This window comes from Rhipicephalus microplus, chromosome 3 (genome assembly GCF_043290135.1).
Source record: "Rhipicephalus microplus isolate Deutch F79 chromosome 3, USDA_Rmic, whole genome shotgun sequence".
NCBI lineage: Eukaryota > Metazoa > Arthropoda > Arachnida > Ixodida > Ixodidae > Rhipicephalus > Rhipicephalus microplus.
The window spans coordinates 13,894,865-13,918,211 of NC_134702.1; the positions used below are offsets into that span (position 1 = coordinate 13,894,865).

The 23,347-nt window shown below is 48.3% G+C and overlaps 1 protein-coding gene across 2 annotated transcripts in view; it reads right to left on the bottom strand.

Moving 5' to 3' along the window:
* ct (homeobox protein, cut) overlaps positions 1-23,347 on the bottom strand; it is a 699,473-nt gene that overhangs the window by 187,676 nt on the left and 488,450 nt on the right. For both annotated transcript variants that reach the window (XM_075888929.1, XM_075888930.1), the window contains one exon: positions 10,672-10,776. In XM_075888929.1, the coding sequence (XP_075745044.1) occupies positions 10,672-10,776 (105 nt within the window). The remainder of the gene's footprint in view (positions 1-10,671; positions 10,777-23,347) is intronic.

Here is a 23,347-nt window from a genome sequence, read left to right on the forward strand (position 1 = left end):
AGCATTGCTGCTCCTGCTGCTCGCACGAAAGATGCGCGTTCCTTTACTGCGACGGCTAACCCATGCAGACGCAAGTCTCGCTTCAAGCACGCTGCTCGCTGAAGACGACTGCGGTGATATCGAAAAAAGCCAGAAGCATTCGTTTGCGAGCACATAACGATTTGCCTAATACGGCAACGAGTGTCGGGTGTTCGCGCCACCTCGTTCATGCTCGTCGTCTTCCGGCGTATTTTGGTTGCCCGACGCGGAACCGAGACTGTGAATTAATCAAGAGCAATAGCAACATCAGCGCCGCGTTGCAGTGGGGAGTGTAGCTCTTTTAGATGCGGGGAGACTGGCACGGAGGCACGGATGAGGAGAAAAGGATGCGGGAGAGACGCGGCAGGTACAGGGCACTCAAGCGCGCATATACGACGTGTGCGGCGACGCGCATTCCTCGGGATCCCAGCAGCGTGCGACCACACGCAGGAAAAAAAGATGCGACGAGAGCTCCGTTCCGCCGCTTTGTTTCGGTGAACCAAAGAGTAGAAATTAACTGGCAGGGATGAGTAGCGGCATCTGCCAAATCCAGAAACCGCATAGCGAGCGACGACCCCCGGTACACCGCGACCACCGCTGGAGACGCTGCGGCCGAAACGTGACAAATTGTTTAGGACCCCGCTGGAGTGGTGCGAGCTGCAGCTCGCGCATTACTGGAACTTGACTGTGCTCCCAATGTTGCTCGCCTCTCTCATCTGGACGAGCAAAACCGGTGGCTTTGGGGACACCGAAAGCGTGCTTGCACGTTGGTGAGATCACGTTACCTCTTCGCGCTTGCTCTGCTACGAAGCACAGGTGTGTCCTCGCAGAACAAAAAAAGTATTTGGACGATCTTTATTGTTAACCTCTAAATGTAGAGGGAAGTGTGGACACGCCTAAGGATATGTAAAAAGCCCGCACGTGAAAGAAAATGGGAAACGCGGCTGTGCCACTGGACTGAACTACATCAGCAAATTAAAAAAAAATAGAGCGTTTTACCATGCTGGTACTACACATTGCTTCAAAACGCGCATGGCGAGCCCTTAGTATGAGCGTACATAATAACCAAGTCAAGCGACACATCATCTTCGCTGGGTTAAGCACGCAAATGGTTAGTTTCTTACGCATGCTACGCACAACGTGTGTTTCTTGCACAGCGTGAGTTTCTTGGACAAGTATTTGCCTGTAAGGTCGTTTCGAGCAAGTTCGTTGTATCGGCTGCTTGCTTTTTCGAAAGACGTAATAAGCGCATAAATTGGTTTGCCCAAGCCGGACAGCGTGTGCGCGCATCTGCCCTCACAGGCGGACTCCGCAGCCAATAAACTTTTGGACAAGTAGAATGACTAAAAAAAAAACGTGACCAATTAGGACCAGATCTTGCTTGCTTCCCCGTGACAGGTACATCGTGTACAAGGGGACTGCAGCTCACTGCCGCGCATATTAAACGCGCGTATCGCCATAACCCGGAAAACGCCCATCGGGCGCCGCCGATCAGAGAACGCGCTCCAGTCGCGCTCGACCAACTGCGACGTGCTGCAGGAGCGGTTGTCACACGTTGCCGCCGCACAGTCGTCGCCGTCGTCATCGAGATGCGGTGGCACTACACCACTCCGACAAGCAGGAAGCCTCGGCTACCGCAGCAGCATGCAAATCGGAAGAGGACTCACTTTTTTTTCCTTTTTCGTTTTTCTCTCTATATATTTCTCATCCATTTCCTGGTGACCGACCTTGGCACGGCCTGCAACGGAATGCGTCTCACCCCAGACGAAATTCCCGACGCCCAGCCCGTCTGCCTTCGCTTATTCCTGATCATCTTGTACGCCTCCTTGCTCCTGTTTCTATGCGCTCACACGCGAGAAACGAATGCCTAAAGGTGCGTTCTCGCTTCAAGGGTTTTGGTTGGAATGCTTTCGCTTTGCAGGGCTGCAACAACGAACCCGCGCGGTTCGTGTTGTCTAGACAAGGCTGTTTACGTGTTCACTTTAGGTGGAGCTTTTCTTTCTGTATTCCGAAAAGAAACAAGAAGGAAGAGGTATGCAACTTTATTCCTGATTTCCGACTTGCCACGCATATGACTCCCTTTAAAGAGACACGTGAACTAATTACGAGACCATTGCACTCTTGTTGGAGAGTCGTGTGACTCAAAAGATAATTAATGTGCTTTTTTTAAAGAGAGGAAAGAAGTGTACACTATAGGGCTCGTTTTTATACACAATGTTAATGATAGTCAACAAACAATGATGCCAAGTGTTTTCATTGGCATCATTTTCTGTTAGTTATGATTAATACTCTTGAAAGGGAGTAAGATATGCGAAAGTAAGACACTACATAAATAATAGCATATATCATAGTTTTTTCTTACATTCTATTCTTCCGTTTCGTTCGATGGGGAAGTGCGATAAGGCACACTCGTGTGCTTAGATTTAGGCACACGTCAAAGAACCCGAGGTTGATAAAACGTATCTGGAGAAGCTCGATATAAGGCGTGCCTCATGATTATGTCACAGTTTACGCGCGTATATTGATTGATTGATATGTGGGGTTTAACGTCCCAAAACCATCATATGATTATGAGAGACGCCGCAGTGGAGGGCTCCGGAAATTTCGACCACCTGGGGTTCTTTAACGTGCACCCAAATCTGACCACAGGGGCCTACAACATTTCCGCCTCCATCGGAAATGCAGCCGCCGCAGCCGGGATTTGAACCCGCGACCTGCGGGTCAGCAGCCGAGTACCTTAGCCACTAGACCACCGCGGCGGGGCTACGCGCGTATATTCCTAGAACCATACTTTAGTTTAGCATTTTCTTCTAGTTCAAGCCATCTTCAGCACCGTGGCTTTTACGTGTCAGATATCCGCATCGGGACGGCCTCCTCGCTTCATTTTGACTTAAGATTATGATGAGGCAAAAAGAGAAAGAAGGAGAGAAAGCTTTTTATTAAATAACAGAAAATTCCAAAAGCCCGAGAGCAGGACAAGAAAGAAAGGAAACAAACAAACAAACAAACAAACAAACAAACAAACAAACAAACAAACAAACAAAGGAAAGCATATGAACGCGATACGTGCGAGCGCGATCGTAATGGTTGTGGTGTTAACTGGTGTAAGACTTCCTGCGCTACGTCGCACTTATAGGTTTGTATCACCAATTAGTTATTTCACACTCTCTTTCGTACATTTGCAGAATGTCACGAAGGGTATCGAGCTACGCGTGATTCCTCATTCTTTACATGATTTCTCTCCCCCCGCTTTATCTCTCTCTCTCTCTCGGCGACGGTGGGAACTGGTACGCGCCAATAAACAGAGCAGCCAAGGAAAACGGCGAAGGACGTACACGACAGCTCGCACCCTTTCCCAAGCGACGCGTGGAGCGAAAGAAATAAAAAAAAAAACAAAGCGCGAATTCGAAATGCGCAAGTTCATTTCGAATGCTCACGGGTCGCGGTAGTCTGCCACTCGCTGCATTTACGGACTCTCCACCCGTAAACACGTGGAACACCAACGCTGATTTGATTTTTGTTTCCGCGATATTCAAATATATTTTTACCAGAAATCGACAGTGTTTATACCGAAAACGCGTGGGAAAGTAAGCTGTGTATAAACTGTATAGCCTAAAAGAAAGAAAGAAAGAAAGAGAGAGAGAGTGAAAGAAAGAAAGAAAGAAAAAGAAAGAAAGAAAGAAAGAAAGAAAGAAGGAAAGAAAGAAAGAAAGAAAGAAAGAAAGAAAGAAAGAAAGAAAGAAAGAAAGAAAGAAAGAAAGAAAGAAAGAAAGAACGAACGAACTCGAGACAGGTCGCCTTACTTGTACAGTTCCATGCAATACACGCGAGATATGTAAGTTATGCTAGAAGCACACAGAGTCCACTGCTGCAAGTGACATCGCAGCCATGATTGTGAAAAGCAAATATAGATATTATTTACCTCCAGCGTATGCCTAAAGTGTAGCAAACTAAAGTAAGTCTAGTTTCTAATCTAATTCTTCTAATGTGATTTTTTTTTTCAATGTAGGGCACTAGCAAATCGAATTGCGTCCGAACGGCATGATTGCCTGCCTCAGTTTCGGAGGATAATGGCTACAAAAATGTGAATAACCGCCCTGTTTCACACTATATCTCCTTAGAGCTGGCTTCCCTGGATTGTATAGTTCCATGCTACCGATGGCTGCGACCACAAAGCAGCGACGTGAGTTCTTAAAGTTCTGCACACGTTTGCTTGCCAACATCACAATACTGTTTCCTCAACTAGTCAATGCTGGGTGCATACCTCTATGCCCTTACAACGAAGAACGACCGAATTTTTCTTTTCGAAAGCGTAGCCACGTGGACTAAACGGCGGCGCTTAATCTGTGCAGTTTCGCGATTGTATTTATATCGGCGACCGGCAATCGTGGAGCCAGGCGACCGAGCAGAGACAACGCGAGGGAGCTGCACGTCTCATCGCCCGAGAAGTGACCACACGGGCAATCAGAAGGGGCGACCCCGTCGCCAGCAGAAGAGGCTGATGCGCGGGGGAGACAGTCGGTGTGGGCGGTGTGCGTTTGTCAGTGCCGCGAGGCCACGCGCTCTATCGCTGATGCGCGACTTCAAAAGCGAAAGGAGTCCTCGTTTCGAAAAGCCAGGCGACCCAATCAACGGTGCCTTTCGCGAGGTACGTAACGATACAGGCCCGCATAGGAGCGCGCCACTTAGAGGGGTCCCGTCGTTCAATGGGGGCTCATTTGGTGTTTGTCTCGCCCGGAGGGCATCCGATTGAATCGCCTTCTCCTCTCCTTCATCGCCTCCTCCTCGTCGTGCGATGCTGCTGCCGCTATACTCTCCTGACGACATCCGGCGACATTGTTGGCCGAAGGTCGTTAGGGCGCATTCTGCGCGGAACCATTCACGCCGCACGGGCGTCGTCGAAGCCTTCGGATGCACGCGCTTCGTCACGGACGCACACCGGCGGAGGAGAGGACGCCCACACGTCGAGTCCCTGCAGCTTCTTCTTTGCGTGCGCTAGCGCTCGTCGTCCCTCAGCGCAGGCAGGGAATGAATAATTGCTGTTTTTAATTTCCGGTCGTTCGAGACAGAACCCCAGCAGCGGAGGACGCTCCGAGAAAAGACGCCACCCTTTTGTGGTTTGTCGTTGGGTCAAAGAGGCTGCAGCGAGTAACGGGCGGACTCGGCGAATGACTCCCGAGCATTATGTAGCCTTTCCTCTTCCTCGCTAGGACGACGATTTATTTCGCGAAGCTACACGTGCTGTAGAAATAAGAAATATTGAATGAGCCTCTGAGACGTACGAGCAAGTGCGGGCCATTTGGTGCAGGAAGCCGAGTTTATGGCATGAAACGGCGAAGTTATTAAAGCCCGGCCGACCTGCCTGTAAAGTGCATATTCATTGTGTCCGTACCGATGAAGACATCAGACAAAACACAAGGTATAATTATTGCTTGCTCTTACTTTGCTACAGTGAATCGAGACAAACTATAGGACGATTTCATCGATTCGCAATTTTGTTGTTCTTTGGCACGTCAGAAGAGACTAAGCTTCCATAAGTAGCCGCTATAGTATGCACGCACGGAAAGAAACATGGCGGCGTTATGTCAGTGCTTGTTTCAAGACGTGAAACAACGCGAAATAATTCGAAAGAGTTGTTCATAAGTATGTTAACTACCTTAGTGATTCGTAAACCAGCATTGTCCTTATTGCTCTGATGTCACCCAAACACGCAGATACGTCTCATATGGAGTCAGGCACTCATCGATCTCCACTTGTTCGAAATGTAAAAATCGACGATTGAACATCACAGAACCACATCACAGAATAAGACAAATCATGCTGCCGATGGTATCCATGGCGATGGACGTATTCCATCGCTGCTCTGTAAAGCTTGATTGATATGTGGGGTTTAACGTCCCAAAACCAATATATGATTATGAGAGACGCCGTAGTGGAGGGCTCCGGAAATTTTTCGACCACCTGGGGCACGGGCGTACCCAAGGGTGGCACACTGAACACGTGCCCCCCCCCCCCCCCCCTTCGAAACTTTTTTAGCCATAGCATGAAGATCGAAAAAAAAAAAAAACGGTCATATTTAGGGGGTGCCCCTCTCAAAATGTAAGTGGTGCCCCCCCCCCCCTTGAAAAATATTTCTGGTTACGCGCCAGAACTGGGGTTCTTAAACGTGCACCCAAATCTGAGCAGACGCTCTATAAAGCTCATAGTGGACTGCGATAAATTTCTGATGCTATTCTTTGCTACATGCGAGATTCTTTCGCAGACGGCGTATGGCACGCTTCGAGGTATACACATGCGGCAGAGGACAAATTCCTTCGACGAAACGTGGAGGGGGGGGGGGCACTTCATTTGCATACATACCACACGCTACACCAAATAAAGAGAAGGCCGTCGCAATCTCCGCGGAACCCAGACTCGGCACCTACTGTCTTCCGGGATCCCGCCCACATTCAAATTACATCCCCCGTATTTCGACAGGCCCGAGGGTCACACAAGAGCGTAAACTCTTCGTACGCGTGTGTTTGTGGAAGGACATACGAATGTGCGGGCGACTTTTGGTTGCGACGTATATATATAGTAGCGATGCGTTCGGCAGAAGCAGGATGCTCTGCTAGAATACAGCAGCTGTGTACCTCTTCGCATAAACAAACGGCCCACAGAGGTACTTGTTCGCGTGTGCAAAAAGGAGTCTAGTCTTGATTTGATGATTGATATGTGGGGTTTAACGTCCCAAAACCACCATATGATCATAAAAGACGCCGTATACTGGAGTACTCGGGAAATTTCGACCACCTGGGGTTCTTTAACATGCACCCAAATCTGAGCACACGGGCCTACAACATTTCCGCCTCCATAGGAAATGCGAAAAAGAGTCTAGTCTTATGCACGACCTATTGTATTTTGCCCGTTCGGACATAAGGACCAGAAACCTTGCTAAATAATAAATAACCTGCACAGGAACTCGAGAGCAAGCTAAGGACCAACCAGCATGAAAAGGAACTATAAATGATAGGCGTATACTCTAAGAGATAGGAAGACAGCAGAATGGGTCAGAACCTGGTGTAGCCTGTATCCTACTATCGATAGTCCGATGGTCTTATATAGATATCCAAAGGTCAGTTTGAGCGCCCGAATAAGAAGATGGGAAGTGCACTAGAGACGGCAGAGGGTAAGGTGGAACGACACAATTAAGAAATTTTGAGAGTTGAAATGGAATCAGCTCGCACATGGTACGAAAGCTTAGAGATCACTGGCGAGGCCTTCATCCCGAAGATCCCGAAGTGTACACAAGATAGGCTGATGCTGCTGTGGATGATGACCAACTGTGTTTGTTATCGCACCTCTTGAGCCGAAGTGCGATGTATGGTCATGAACAGCTGTAAAACGCTATATATAAGAAATGAAAGCATTAAATATTTGTCCAAAGAACCTCAAGAAGGGACCTGAGTTCACCTTGCTCAATTTATTTTTTCGCTTTTGTTATACTGTCCCAAATGAATAAGAGAATGATAATAAACCCAGTCACCCTCACTGACGAAAACTGCGAATAGGGCACGCAGTTTATTCGGAAACACAGCCGCCAAGGCACGGCCTTGCACAGTTATGTCGCTACATGCTTCCTCTCCTGTGCTCCTCATAACTTTCGTATCGTTCCTACCTCAAAAGTGACGAGCATATTTAACGCCAGAATGATACATACCAAAGCAAACTTAGCGCGATGCTACAGCAAAACACATAAATCTCGACACAGCAAGCCTCGAACTTACCATCACCCCATCGAGCATACCAACTGCTTCCAATCTTCCCAGAATGCTTCGAGACAAGCGCGACCGGTCTATCTACGATTGCACTAAGGAGCTGGTGCGCTCATTGCGCTGTGTGCCTAGTTTGCAAAATAGCGCCGTTCCCTTCTTGTATAAGCAAGCTAAATATACGCATAGTTACCTTTACACTTCGCAATATTTCCAGCGAACAAATAATTAAAGAAGCGGGCGAGGTGCGATCAAAAGTAAGGAAAGAGGAGGGTTGTGCCGCCCCAGTAGAGCCTGCAGTAGCCATATCCCGCCGCGTAGCACGTCTTCGAAATGGCGACTATCCGTTTCCGCCGAGCGGCGCTCTCCGCGACGACACCGTCTTTAACGGCGGCAGCCGTTAATTCTTTTTGCTACTGCACGCTCTTGCTGCTGCTGCTGGGTTCAGCCTCTCCCGCCATCCTCGTATATACCTCTCCATCTCTGGCCATGCACCACAGCCTCGCACACGGGGCGAGTGCCATGCAGTCTCGTTTGGCAAATGCTGACAGCCACTTCCATCTTTAAACTCGCTCTCTTCGCTTAGGCTAAGCAGGGAGTGGTGTCCTCTTAAAGAAAACAGCAACGAGATATTTAGCCTAGAATAAAAAGAAAGACAGGCGAGGGAGAGAGAGAGAGTCGCGTCGTATATACGCCGAGCAGCAAACACGTCGCGCGCCTTCTGCGCGCCGCGGATACAAACACGCTGAACGCGCGCGCGAAAAAGAACAGGGTTGGGTCCCGCTCTACGACCGGCCGGGGAAGCTGCTAATTAGGCACGACGCGCGGCCGACGAAATGCCCCGCGCTGATGCGAGCACGCGCAACTCACGATGCCGTTTGGCCCTTCCGAAAATTTAACTTTTTTTTGTCACCCTCTTCTTGGTTCTTTCGTGCTGGGTGGGGTGCGAGCGTTATAAGGCTGGGATGGCGCAGAATTGGAGGGTGTAAGGTGCGTCGAGGAGACGGCGTACAAGCATAACATTCGGCGGGCAGCAACATTGCGATCTTGTTCGTTCCTTAGGAAAAAGAGAAAAAAAAATGGACATTAGCGGAAAGACCACCCGAGGTGCCGCCTAGTTTTCTGGTCGTTCGCGTCCCAAACGACGCGCAGCCCTTGACTGGCGATTTTGGAGCCGTATTATAAACAACCAAGGAGGTTTGCACGTATAGTTTCTTAAGGTTTGCAAATAAGCGGGGAGGGAATCGTCTTGCTCTCTAATTACTCTGTTCTCTCGACTTCTTTTGAACTTTCCCGTGTTTTCTCCTGAGCTTTAGAGCTCTAATGCTTGTTTCCGTAAGTATATAAGGATAGCACAGAGTTACACGATCCACCAAGATATCCAGGACGAGTACAAACACATTGAACTCAAGCACATAGGCTCACGTTCTTCAAAGCTCGGTGTCTTGAAGTGCCAAAAAGTTATGAGAGGCATTACCCTAAGAACAATTGCGAACATACACATTGACATAGCCTGTGTAATGTACGACGCTTTGTCCAGTGCATTTGACACCCTTTTCAAGTCCAACACACAAGTGAATGAAAATGCTATCGCTACAATTATAACTAAATGCGAATTGATTGTGCGTGAATAGTCAGATCAATAATCTTCGCGTGAAGAGTGAAAATTATCTCGTCATTTTGCAATCCAGCAAAGTGCGATACGGCAGCCTCAGCAGTACAAGGCAGTGTTTACACACACTCTGCATGCGGCAATTCGAAGAAGAAAAAAACGTTCAGTTGGTTTCAATATACCATGTCTTGAATATTTTTTCTTTCTTTCAAATCGCCATGCTTTTGAAACATTTCACTTCTGTGTGTGTCTTTTGTAAGTTTTCAAGCTACACCATCACTTCCGTTTGTGTTGCCAAAGCTTGAGTGCGAACAGTTTGGAATGGGAGGACTCCGTCAGGTGTTAATGCCGTTGCTCCATTTCTTTAAGTGTTAATTTGAACAAGAGAATAAAAATCAATTGATTTCAATGGTGACACGTAAGAAATTTCGCATGTACAGTACATCGTCCTGAGACCTGAGGCAATAGGCTGTAGTTTGAGCTACTCCAGTCAATAATTTCTTATAGTTGCGGAATCAAGAAGGAAATAAAGTGACAATCTGCATCGTATATATTAGCTGTTGGTCCTCGCTTTCTTAAAATGATACCGTCCATTATTCACGCGCTTTTCATATGCGCTGTCGTGAACTGATCCGGTAAATGAACAAAACGTCTAAGTCGTAGGTGTACTACCGTTACGATGCGCTTTGCTTAACCCTGTCGGCCCTGGTGTCGTCAATTGACGACACCACACAAAATTTTTCCTAGAACCTTTAAAACTTAGTGAAACCTGGTCATTTTTGCAGAGGTATTTTTTCACCTATCCTCACTGCTATCAACACCACCGTTGTTTCATTTTCGTGGAGCATGGAGCAGTAAAGAAGTGCAATCTGGACCGAGGTCATTGGTGACAATGACGCCAGCAAGCACAGGAGGGAAGACGGCACTTTCGGATTGGTGTACTGAAGTTGTTTTAGGATCTTTCAACACTTTAAAATACAACGTTTTCTTTTTCAGATTTTGTGCACTCGAGGGCACAGCAGCAAAAGAAATTACCATTTTTATCATTTCCTGATTATCAGGTCACGATTAGCTAATTCGATGTCATGGCAGTAAATCCATAAATATTTACACTACTGACTAAATTTTTCATTTATGGTCTTCTGAGACCCCAATTATTAGTAAAATAATACTAAGAATTTGCCTGGCAAAAATGAAAGTTCTAGGGCTGAAAGGGTTAATAACATCCTTCTGCTTAAGGCGTACTTGTCAGACGCCAGAGAGAAGAAAGAAAGGGCGTCGGCGACTGACCTGTCTGCCGGGCGTCCTCCGCCGGTATCGAGTCGTTCAGGGCGCTGTGGTCTTCAGTGGCGGGGGGTCGCATAGCCCGAGGCTCCGCTCCGGGCCGGGTATGCGCTGCACAGACAAGACGACGCGCGTTGTCAGCGAGGATCGCAAGAAAAATAAAATTATACACGCAAACCCATTTGAATTTCGAATATTAGACGTACTGCGTACTTTATAGTCGACATTGACATTGCTACTTATGTACGATACTCACAAGAATGCTTTAGCATTTCTTTACAGGCTCTACATAACGATCCGAAAAGCTCGCAAACTGGCCTCGACAGAGACATTTATGTGTAAAATGATACTAAATGTTACACTAAAGTTATTCTCCTTTAGCTTTATCATTTGTCTGGTAGTGTGTGTGTGTGTGTGTTAGAATAACGTCTACGTGTTAGCGTCCGCATATGCAGGCACATACAAACACATACAAAAAAGAGCACTCTCATAATAGCATAGAAAGGGTAGGGTGTCTTGAAACGAGGTGACAGTCGGTGATAAATAAGGAACATATATCTTTACACATTATGTATAACGTCCTCGTTTTTGATATTGCCGATAAATGCATTATGCGTTTCAGTCGACATGCTTTTTTTTCAATTTTAAAAGCAACAGGAAAGAAATGACAGTTGTTACACACGAACGACTTACGTTTATTGATGTCATACGGATGTTTAATAGCGCGCCGGCGTACTCTCATGCTTCGCAGGTTGTTACGCCGTATATTCAATAGCTCGAGCGGCGAGAACGAGCGGGGTCGCCCGAGGTCGACAACCGACCGTAAAACTTTAAAGCTTCAACACGAGAGGGCGCCGTTCGCACACCATGAAGCACGCGCGCTACATTTACACGACAAGAGTGCGGACGAGCGAGCTTCAGAGTACCACTGCGAAAAATCGCACACCGCCGCCATTCTCCGTTCAGCAGTTGCTTGCCCGCGGCTGCAGGACATTAAGAGCTCGCGGACAAAAGACGATTAAAGAAAGAAAAAGAGATGTCGCGAGAGAAAGCCTCCCCTTTCCTGGGGGGAACGCATTAAAAAGAAAAAAAAAGTCGAATTACACGTTTCTAAATGAGTGACGAAGCTGGCCATGCAGATGAGAACGAAAGAGGCGGGAGAGGAGGCTGTGGATGATGTTCGGAGCGGCGTTCATTCGGACGAAAAAGCTTTGTTTCAAAACGCGAGTCCTGCGGAGAGGACGAAAGAAAGAAAAAAGGAAAGGTCCAAGCAGAGATCGAGATAGCAGCAGCGCGCGTAGCGGCGTACAAGCGATATTACGCTCCGTGGTCGGTTGGGGGCTCGGGTTCTGTGGGTCGGGGTTTGGCCATGGGCAGCCCAATCCGCCGGGTTTTGGCGCTGGCGGGCGCCGAGGTGACGTGCCCGAAAGAGCGGTGGTGGTCGCGGACCATTGCCGATTCTACGCGCTCCCGAGCTCGCCGCTCGGTGACGCGTGGTCTGATTGCGGAGCCCCGAGACAGGCGGAGAGGAAAGGACCCCCCAAAAAGCAGAATTAAAATAAAATGCGAGAAAGATGGTCGCTCGTTTCACGTGCATCGGGCAGAATCAACGAGGCCGGCCCGAACAAAATGATAACGAAGGCGGCACGCGAAACATGCTCGTCGTACACATCCGACGAAGGAATCACGAGCCGAGCCCTTTCGTTCCTCCCCGAGGCCCGATATAAGGCGCGGCCGAGCAAGAATTCAATCCATTAATGTTTTCGCCGGGAATTATAAATCGAGTTTGCATATCTAATGAGCTCCATTTCGCCTCTCTGATTTTCGCCCTCGCCTTTTTTTTGGTCCCCCACACTTTACCCCCTGGCTTTTCGGGCCGTGTTATACATACCCACACACGAATGATTCTATTATTTTTTTTTCAAACCACTCTCTTTTCAGGCAGCCCGTTTTCGTTTTATAGGTCCTCAACTCGCGTACACTCGACCGAACTTTGATTTCAACCCTTTCTACGGCTCGCCCGTTCCTAATTCTCCATGCTTCTTAATTTTATGACATTTTTATTTTATTTTATTTATTTTTAATCTAGCTTTTTATAGGTACAGGTTGTTTCGTCCTTATAGCTTTTGAACGGGTGCCACGGGACACGCCGAGCGAGAAACGCTGAACAAAATAATAGGCGAAAAAAAAAAGAGACCTTAGAAAGACGCCGAGGCATTTTGCCGCACTCTGATTTCTGATTCGCGCTCGGGGAATCCACTGGTGCGGCATCAAATCTGCTCTAACGAACTTGTTCCCGCGAGAATTTCGGTCGTCTTCGCCCTTAGCCGCCGTGCAGCGTGAAGACGAAGCATTTGTACGAAGCCGGCTGTGCGAAGCATACGCGCATGTGCTCGGAGCCCTTTTTTCGAGGACAGGCACCACGCATGAGGATCACGTTCTCCCTTCGGGATCCGCACGCCCTCGAGAAAGAGCTCTCTGACGCGCCTCGGAAGGGTGGATATCGTTATGCATCGCATATAATGTTAAGAAGCATTTCCAGAGGAAGAAGAAGAAGAATGACGAAGCGTGAATGTAACGACTATTCGTTCATCCCGGGTAACGAGAACATTCGCACTCTTTCCCACTTCTCTTTCTTTTCACCTCTTGTTTCATACGGGCGAAGAGCACGGCCATTAGGTTACTTTAGACTGTGACCAGTGAACACGAGATCAAGTTTGGGGAAGAGGAAGGAGGTAATGAGAGAAACGAAGAGATTGGGGAAGAGGAAGGAGGTAATGAGAGAAACGAAGAGACAAGATATCGCAGAGTTTGCAATCCTAGAGGTGGGAAAGATACTTACATGCTCCAGTCGGCATGTATATACGTCTACGGTGTTCGAAGATCCCGCAACCACAGTCGGGCGTCTGTGCACAATGCACGAGATATACACAAGCTAACGGAGGCTGTCGTGTTGGTTCCAGGGCTATTGTTCGTGAGAAAACGGGACAGAATGATGAGAAAATGAGGTGGAGCGCATCCACTTTCCAGTGAACGTATCAGAAAACTTGAAGACTGCAGTAACGACAGAGAGAGGACTCACGTAAAGGGGTGGCCGGGGCAAAACGAGTGAAGCATCGCGTTTTGTGCCTGGCGTCCTTTCAGCAATTAAAGCACCGGAGTGTGCCTTGGAGAGTTCATTGTGCGTGGTCGCCGTCATTAAGTGTTGCGGAGCGCGCTTCCTGGCTCCTCACAGACACGCGCAAGTTTTTTGTTCGTTTGTTTATTGCTAAATAAAACACAACAACATGTGCGAGGAGGAAGGGCGCCGGCTGTGTGTTTATGCGTGCAGCCGTACAGCGATCAGGTCCGACGGACGAGACAAAGGTTTGGAAATAGCGTCTTATTCACGGCGTAAAAACATAGTCCGGAACTGCTTCCGTGGCTCGACGGTAAGAGAACGGATTTCCCGAGAGCACCCGTGGGTTCGCCGGGGGTCGGGGAACACTCGTGGCTCGAAAGTCTTCCCCGACCAATGTGCATACCACGACAAGAGCCAGAAAACTGAGGGGTTGGAAATGACGTACCGCAAACGGGGTGGCTCTTGTTTTGCGGAAGGGTGAGGGGGGGGAGGGGGGGCTCCCTCGCCACTGCGGGCACGCCCGCCCGTCCGCAACCCACCCTCAAAAACCCGGGCGCCGACTTGTCCTCACAGAGTCGCGCTGCACCGCGAAGGGATAAACAATGCGCGCGACTTGTTTGCCTGTTTACAGCCGCCCAGATGCGCTTTGCTAATGATGCCTCTCCGGAGCAGGCGGTGGCGGCGGCAAACCGCTGCCCGCGCCGCGGCATCCATTGTATGCAATGAGTGGCACGCGCTACGAGTTCAAGAAGAAAAGAAGAAAGCCACGCGTCCGACTAGCAGTGGCTGCGACTTCAACTCCTGGCCCCGACGACTACGTCATTGAGGCTCCCTACCGCATCACTGGGTTCCTTGCTTCCTGCTACGCGCCCAAACACCGGTGTATATATGGGTCTCTTTTTGATGAATGACCGAATAAGATCGTTTTCTACGCCGTGGCGTTTCCTTTCCGCATCGCGCAGGCGTCACGACCACGCTTGTCTGCGTTTGACGTGGATACCCTCAGTGCGACGACCTGTCTTTGAGGACCGCGTCACTTTTCGGGTTTAGATGACGCACCTACGTTACAAGCGATAATTTGTGAACGCAACTATAGCGAGTTAAGTGAGAGTGCAAAGAGACACGCTGTGTTCAGTGCAAGTTGGCGCGGGCAGAAGTTCTCAAGGCTTTGTTCTAAATTACATCGAATAAGCCAAGTTTAAGTCCACCGCTCTCGCAGCTTCTGCCGGGCGGCCAATCGGAAAGCTACTACAGTGCCTTCCTCTCTTCAAGTAACATACACTCTCTCTCGGTGTCCTCTGCTCAATCGCGCACGTCGCGAAGCGCCTGCAGCAGCAGCAAAAGCGAGCATTTCACGGAACCTGCAAAGCAATGGCGCGATCGCCAAGTCTCCTCACTTTCCCCTTTTCCACACGTATACACACGCTTCCTCGAGCCTCGGCGCAGCTAAAGTTCTCTCCTCTTGCGTCCGGGCCCAGAAGTAATGAGTCGATGCGTCGCGACCGAGGAGCAGTTAAAATTAATCGCGCAAGCCGCCGGCGAAGATCCGTTCGCGCCTTCACCTCCCCGCATCCTCTTAGAGCTCTTCCTCTCCCGCTCCTCTTCCTTCCTCTAGGCAGAAATCAGAGGAGATCGGAAGGAGGAAGAAGAAAAAGCTCGAAGAGGAGAGCTTTTGCCGGGATGGCGGTTGTTCGGCCACCCCAAAATGAAACAAGAGACGGTAATTTATTGTTTCTCCAAAGGACTCGAAAGCAGAGAAGCCTCTCTGGTTGCCCGCGCCTTCACCGCGAAAGCTCTCCAAGCGTCTCGGGCCCTACCCGGGCCCCTTCCCCTCATTCACTTTTAATTGTTTTCGGGCCGGCGCCTACTGGTCGTTATAAATCCCCTTCCCTCGCAGGGCCCGTAGAGCGCGATTCGCCTGCCAGTCTCTTAAATTTCTCTCTTGCTGCTTTCGGCTCGCCGTGGAGCCTGACAGCCTGCGCGGCAGCCGGGAATAACAGACGTTGATTTACTCGCCTGGCAATATAGCCGAGGTCGATCGCTGCACGGAGCCCCCTTCGTACGGCATTGCGTATACGAAGGGCTATATCATCATCATCAGCGTGCTTCTCAGTCACTGCAACGAGTCAATGAAGTGGCGAGGGCCAACTTGATAGTCACTGACCAGTGGTCATGCGGTTGACCACTCTATTAGAGTGACTTACCTGCAGGCTATTGGTACCTTCAAGGCTTATACTGTAGTGACGCAATGGTCGCAATTATTGTGCCCCGTCACGAGAAGCCTTATTACGTTCACTCCATTTTCTAGTTTTCCTCCATTTTTCAAGTGTCCTACATACCAGCCACGCTCATTTTGTATGTGCCAGCATCCTAACGCTGTCTTTTGTCCAAAAACGGGATAGGTGCTGCCATTCTTCTGAAATCCGGCTTGCCTCGGCTTCTCTTGCTCACAACAGCGTCGTCCTAACGACGGATGATAGTTATAGCGCGAGAACTGAACGACGACACAGAGACAAGAATGACACGAAGGACACGTGTCCTTCGTTGCTTTCTTGTCCCTTTGTCGTCGTTCTGTTCTCGCGCTATAACTATCGTCATGTCATACCATCTAGCCCAAGCTGCCACACTCCAAACGACGCAGCTGTAAATGATACACCTCCTAGGCTTCACGGCGTCCGTCCATGTACAAAAGAAAACACAAAGAGCACATGTGACGTCTTCCAGACGAGTGATTAAGTCCCGTAATATTGTCATCACGTCGCCGCAGATCACCAAAATTTGTAGTGGCGCTGTGACGTTCTCGGGACGTCACACGGTTACGTCACAACATGGTGACGACGTCATCAAATGTTATCGCCGATCGGTGGGCCGATCCCGGAGGCCGTGCGACACCCCGTAACGTACAGAAAACTTTAGCGGAGACTCACGCGCTTCGTACGTGTTTCGCCATGTCAGTCGGGCTCAGGCGATTGCGCTGACGCAGTCGTGCGTGCCAAGTAGGGGTGGAGTTCGCATTGTGAGTAAAGCGCGCTTGCGAAGAAGGCGCCAACGAAAGCGGAGACGAAAGTTCGCCCGTCAGCTTCGCCGGTTGTACCACCTTCGCCAATCCCAATGACGTCCATTCCTACATAGCTGGCTCAAGACAATTCACCACAGCCCACTATCTTAATCCATCCATATCGCGCAAAACTATTCTCTTAATTATTTTTTTCTGTCTTAAATTACTGCTGACAGGCTATCACGTGAGCATGGCAAAAAAAAACAAATATTCAATATACCTCATGGTTAAGAAAGGCGCAAATAAGACACCAAACGAAGAAAACACAAGGACGAGCGCCGGTGCTTGGCGTCTCATGTTTTTGCGCCGTTCTTATAACCATGAACCCACACCAACTCGGCCAACTGCCAGTGCTACTGAACGTGATTCCATATACCTCGATAAGAAGAAAGCGGCTATTTTTACGTTATATAACACATCGACACACCATATACGAAAAGTTCAGTGTCAGCACAAGGGTGCGCGCAAAATGTGTGCATTGCGCACGTATTCGTTGTATCCAATTCAATTTTCATTCAGAAACCATATAGGCGAGCCAGATCACTGCTTCCGTAGGCCGGGCTCGAATGCCCTACATACTACACACTCCGGGCAATGCACACATCATACAAACGAGGGCGCAAATAAATTGAGCGCCTCTGGCGTGCACCAGCAGCGGGACAGGCGATGCCGTGCTTGACATGTCGCTGCAGGCGCACTCAGGCGGCGGTGAACGAGGTCGCGCAAACAAATTAGAATCCGCGGTTTCGCTCATTGTGCATGCACGAGTCGGGCGGGTCCGGCGTGAATCTCCGAGTAGCCGCGTCTAATGCAGCTCACGCACGTCCATTGTGGCGCCCAGACGTCGAACCACGCCGGAGTGAAGAGAGAAAAAGAAAAAGGAACGCCAGCGAAACGACATGGTCGCCACTCGTGCACTCTGCCGCATAAAAACCGTTCAGCTATACAACGTGCGCTTATCTGCCATCTGAGTGGCAAAAAGCGCAATTCCGACAGCAACTACATTGCGGGAGTAGCCAGAATTTTTTTTTCGAAGGTGGGGTTCAATAAAACTTTGCTTGTTTGTACGGGCGCTTGTATACACACACGAAAAGTTGAATGAAATTCCGGGGGTGGGGATGAACTCAATCCCCCACCTCTCAACACTCTCGCCTACGACAGTGAAGTACATCACTACCTATTTTTTTTTCACGCTTGGAGCTTGTATTCGTCAAAATACACCCAGCGAATATACAATACATACGCTAGAACATGCCGCAAGTCACAGCAACCATGTCTGATCGTCACGAAAGAAAATAATAGATCCGTTAAATGGTTTGAACAGCATATTGACACGTGTTTATGTGAAAAAGAACGATGACAGAAATGTTTTGTAGATTCCAGCTAGTGGGTCAGGTGGTTTTTCGGAACGACAACGAAGCAGGCGTCTTGCTGTACAGCTGATTTTGAACATGCTCTTTTTTGCTGCCGTAAGCTGCTGTCATCTTTTGTTCGCGTTGCACTGCGACAATATATTCCTTAGAAGCTTACGAATTGCACACCATTACAGCCATTACTAACCCATCAAACTTCTGGACAGTGTAGCAAACTTTCTTACCGAGTGAATTCACCTAGCTACACTGTATACCCACCCTTATGTAATACCACCTTGAGGGGTCTTTAAGGAAATGAAATGAAGTGATGTGAATAAAGGCCCAACATACGGCGCCCTGCTGTTGCCTTATATATAATATACAATGATAATAATAATACCAGGGGTTTTACTCCCCATAGCGCTGACGTGATCATGAAAGACGCCATAGTGGATTCATTATTAGAGTCAGATAGTGGGATTTCAATTGTCTAGTGTTCTTTATTGTGCAACGACATTGCACAGTATACACGGGCTTCTAGAATCAAGTTCTCTTCTATCGAAAATCGACCGCCGGCGCAGGAATCAAACCTGCAACCTTCGAGGCCACAGCCAAGCACCATAACTACTGCTCCACCGTGCACGGACAGAATAGATGTATGCAGTACACATAACGCTGCTCACCTTTTCGACTTAAACTGATGCATATATATCAAGTGAGAAGGAACGATAGAAAAACCTAATTGATGCTAATACGTTGAAAACAGCGAAATAAACTCGTGATGCGCTATACCGCAGTATACATACAGACATACTTCACTCCGCTTCGAACACAATGCGCAGGCAGCATTGTTAAACAATGTGTTTATTATTTGCACCGTTGGTTTCACCAGGAGCTAGTCCAAAGCACGGGTAAGCTGCTGCACAGCGTTAACAATATTCCCGTATTTAATAGGCAGTCCGATGTCGAAAGCAACGAGAAGCAGAAATAACACAACTATTTTGCAGCGTTTCGTGATAACGATAATTCTGACTTTGATAACTACTTAATTACGTATCATTACGACACTAAACACGCCACTGTGACTGTCTCCTGTCCCATACATTTCTATTGAATGTACGTGGAGCGGGCACGTAGCACGTAGGCAGGATAACCACTGGTCATTAAGGGTATGATCATTTGATTTGATATGTGGGGTTTAACGTCCCAAAACCACCATATGATTATGAGAGAGTGGAGGGCTTCGGTAATCTGGACCACCTGGGGTTCTTTAACGTGCACCCAAATCTGAGCACACGGGCCTACAGCATTTCCGTGGTCATTACGGGTAACTCACTGGATTCTCAGGCAAAGGCACGAAAGGGAGGCAGAAAGTTAGGTGACAACAAAAAACACAAGACGAGGTTGATTTGCGGATCACGGGAGAGGCCTTTACCCTGCAGTGAGCCTATAGTCAGGCTGACGACGATGATGATATTTCTATAGTTACGATCTTGTGGTCATTATACTTATTTGTTATAGTGTGTTCGACTGTCTCACCATGTTTTTAAAGCATCATTTTTTTTATCAGCTAGTTTTATCAGTTACGATTCTTGTGATGCCCCCGTCCGCCACGGTGAACAGTGCTGGGCAGCTGACCCCAAGGTGGCGGGTTCGATACCGAGGCACGGCGGTCGCATTTCGATGGAGGCGAAATGGTATAAGGCCCGTGTACTGTGTCATGTTCGTGCATGTTAAAGAACAATAAATGATCGAAATTTCCTTCGAAGGCCTTCACTGTATACGGGGCGTGCCTTATAATCATTTCGTGGTTTTGGCACGTAAAACCCGAGATATTAGTATTATATTGCTATGCCCTTGATTTCTCAACCACCGGTAGGGTTGAGAGCTGGGCTAGTTGGTGAGACATCATTTAACCATAATCATCATTCAACCACCGTATGTTGTAAGTAAAATAAATAATTAATAAGCACGCAGCAGATCCCACGCCCGCGTTTGAGTCAGAAACGTGTGGCATGCAGGGGGCGAAATTGCTACATCAACAATGCGTGCTCTTTCTCTCTCCGAGCCGCAGAAGTGTTGGATTTCGATCGTACGGTGCAACCGCACGTTTACGCCGAAATGCGCATGCGCGTGTGGGGAGAATCGCGCAGCGTAAGCCTTCTCTCTCCCCCACTTTTATCTTCGCTATTTTTCATCAGCCGCACATAGGATGGGGCGTCGCGGGAAGGAATACGCGTCGTGACAACTCGATAAACAAACGCGGCTCATAAATAATCCACACTGCATTCACCTCTCTTCGGGCCTTCCTTCTGTCATTTCACGTACACGGTGGTTTCTGCTTTTTTTTCTTTTCCTTTCTTTGTTTTTTTAGAGCAAAAGCACCGAAGGTGGTTCGCAGGAAAGTAAAGCGAAATTGTTCAAACCGAGCAGATTTGTGTAGAGAGATGACACAAAGAAAACGGCGTGGTTGCACGTGCCAACAAGGACGGACAAAACGAGGTGTGGCCATTTTACGTGTGCGCAATATATTAGACGGATAATAAGCACAAGCCCAATGAATGAATGAATGAATGAATGAATGAATAATGAATTAACAAATTAACGAATGAATGAATGAATGAATGAATGAATGAACGAATGAATGAATGAATGAACGAATGAATGAACGAATGAATGAACGAATGAATGAATGAATGAATGAATGAATGCAGAAGGTTGTGGGAAGGGTCTGTCGTGCAGCGAACATCGATTCATCAGGTAGTAGCATTCTCACTTCTCCTGTAAGTTCAATGAAAACGGTAGTTCCATTTTCCGAGTGAGCTTTCGTAACGAAGAGAAACAGAGAGATGAAGAAAGACGGTAGGTTAACCGGATATCAGCATCCGGTTGCTACCCAGTACGCGGATTGTCTGTGGCCTCCATTAAGAGACGGATAATTCAGGGAAACGAACGAACGAACGAACGAACAGACAAACAAACAACAACAAAGAAGCAAGCAAAAAACAAACAAAACAATGAAGAACAACGCGTTTGTTGTGCTCATAGTTTGCACAACATTCTACTTGCGCTAGTCTTACATGTGTGCTTTACTGAGAAAGCTCGTCTTAACGTTCAATGCTGGAGTGTTAAGAGTCATTAAGCAAGCCCGCCACAAAAAACTCAACAGAACAAAAATGCATTGGCTAGACACTCAGAGGTGATACACAAACAAACGTGTAGATGAATAACGATATTATTTAATCGTACCATAAACTGAATCTTCATGTCATACGGGACAATTTAATTCGCGTCCAAGGACACCCAAATTATAGTTCGAGGCATGTGCATTGCTTGTAAAGTATCACTTCAGAAAAAAGAGAGAGAGAGAGGGTTGTGTAATATGAGCTTAGCGGTGTCAATGAGCATGAACTATAGCTTTAAAAATTGCTACACCCATGAGGAGGCAAGCCTGCCTTGATCGCTACCCACCCCCTTTATGGTCATCACTATTTTTTTTTTTTCATACAGCACCCTCAGCGTGCCATAGTTTTATCGACAACGAAGACGGTAATTTGTTTATGCCTACGGCTTCCACCCAAACGAAGGAGGCATTGAGACAGCGTGGGGGTAGAAAAGGAAAGCGAGGAGCAGTCGCAGAAAGTGTGGATGGTGGGGACCGTCCGCATTCGTCGTCCGGGAATATGCGTTCGTTCACGAGTGAAATATTAAACGGACGACGACGGACGGAGGGTGAATCGAGATCATCTCGCCGAGGCGGCGGCAACGAGGAATCGGGCGCGGCAGAAGAGAGAGCGCGCGCATGAGGGAGGAGGAGAGGTGGTCCGTGAGGACGGCAATACCAGACCATCCATTTGATTAGCCGAAATACAATAACGCCGCCGCTGCCGCCATCATCGCTGGGCCCCAGCGTCGTCATTGCCTCCGTCCCTGTCGTCGCAGCTCGTTCCCGAAAGGCATCCTTCCTCTCCCCGCCTGAGCTAAGAAAAAAAAAAAAAAAACGCGCGTCGCAGCTACCGCCGCTGGCACCGACGCCCGCCCGTCCATTCAAATTCCTTTCGCTAGATATGCACATAACGTCACCGCCGCTCTCGTGTTCCCCCGTCTCTGCTCTTTTGTCGCCATTCCGTTTGTCCCTTATTTTCGGTCCCGTCGTTCCTTTTTCGATGCGCAGAACCGCGTTTAGGCCTCCTCAACAGCGGGAAGAGGCTGGCGTAGTTCACGATGACCGTGCAGGGACGCAAGGATGCTGCCGCCCGTTCCTGCAGAGGCCCCCCCTGTCAGGTCTGTCCGTTCGCGTGGAGAACGGGGAGGCTACTACGAGAAATTGAATATCAGCCCTGAATAAAAAAAAAAGCACGCCGTGCTGGCGCATATTTGTCCGCGACCCCGTGGTTGGCATATTCGCGCCGCGGTCATCTGGTGCTGGGGAAGGACGAGTGCCGGAGAGAGTTGAGGATGCCGTGGTCGAGCTGCATTTGACGGGTCGTCGCCGCAGCGGAGGTTGACAGAGACTAGAGATACCTTTTACCCGGGAGTTTCTCTACGCACATAACAGTGCGTGAAACAGGTCACTAGTAGTGCGCACACACGGACAGCATTGAAGCCCGATGGTGAAGCCGACCACACGACGCGTTTAGCATGCGTGAGTGCGAATGACCTGGCTCTGTCCTACTACGATGATTAAAAAATAAAAAAAAGGTCGCTAGATCGACGAGGTTCGAGCGTAGTTTTATAACAATGACATTTACCAAACGTGCAGTGTTCGGGTTTTTCTTAGGCAGAACTTACACTTCGGCCGAAGGAGAAAAGAGACTTCTGAAACGGCATGTCAATTAATTATCTGCGAAAACATAGTTATCCTAACCCTGTGAGAGAAAAAAGAAGATTAAAATTATGTAACTAATAAAATAGTCACTGTTAGAACTTAAATAAATGACAACACTAAAATACCACCATGTGAAAGTTAACAAAACGGTAACGAATTTTGCCACATATAGAGTACTAAAAAGATTATGGAAAGTTTTCTTACTTAAGACCTAATTATTGCGTCGCAACCTAAGCTTGTCAGTTGTCACTAATGTTCTGCGCAAATCAAGCTTTTTCTGTACTAAAGACGAGCGATAATTTAGTTTTGTTGAACTTACACTG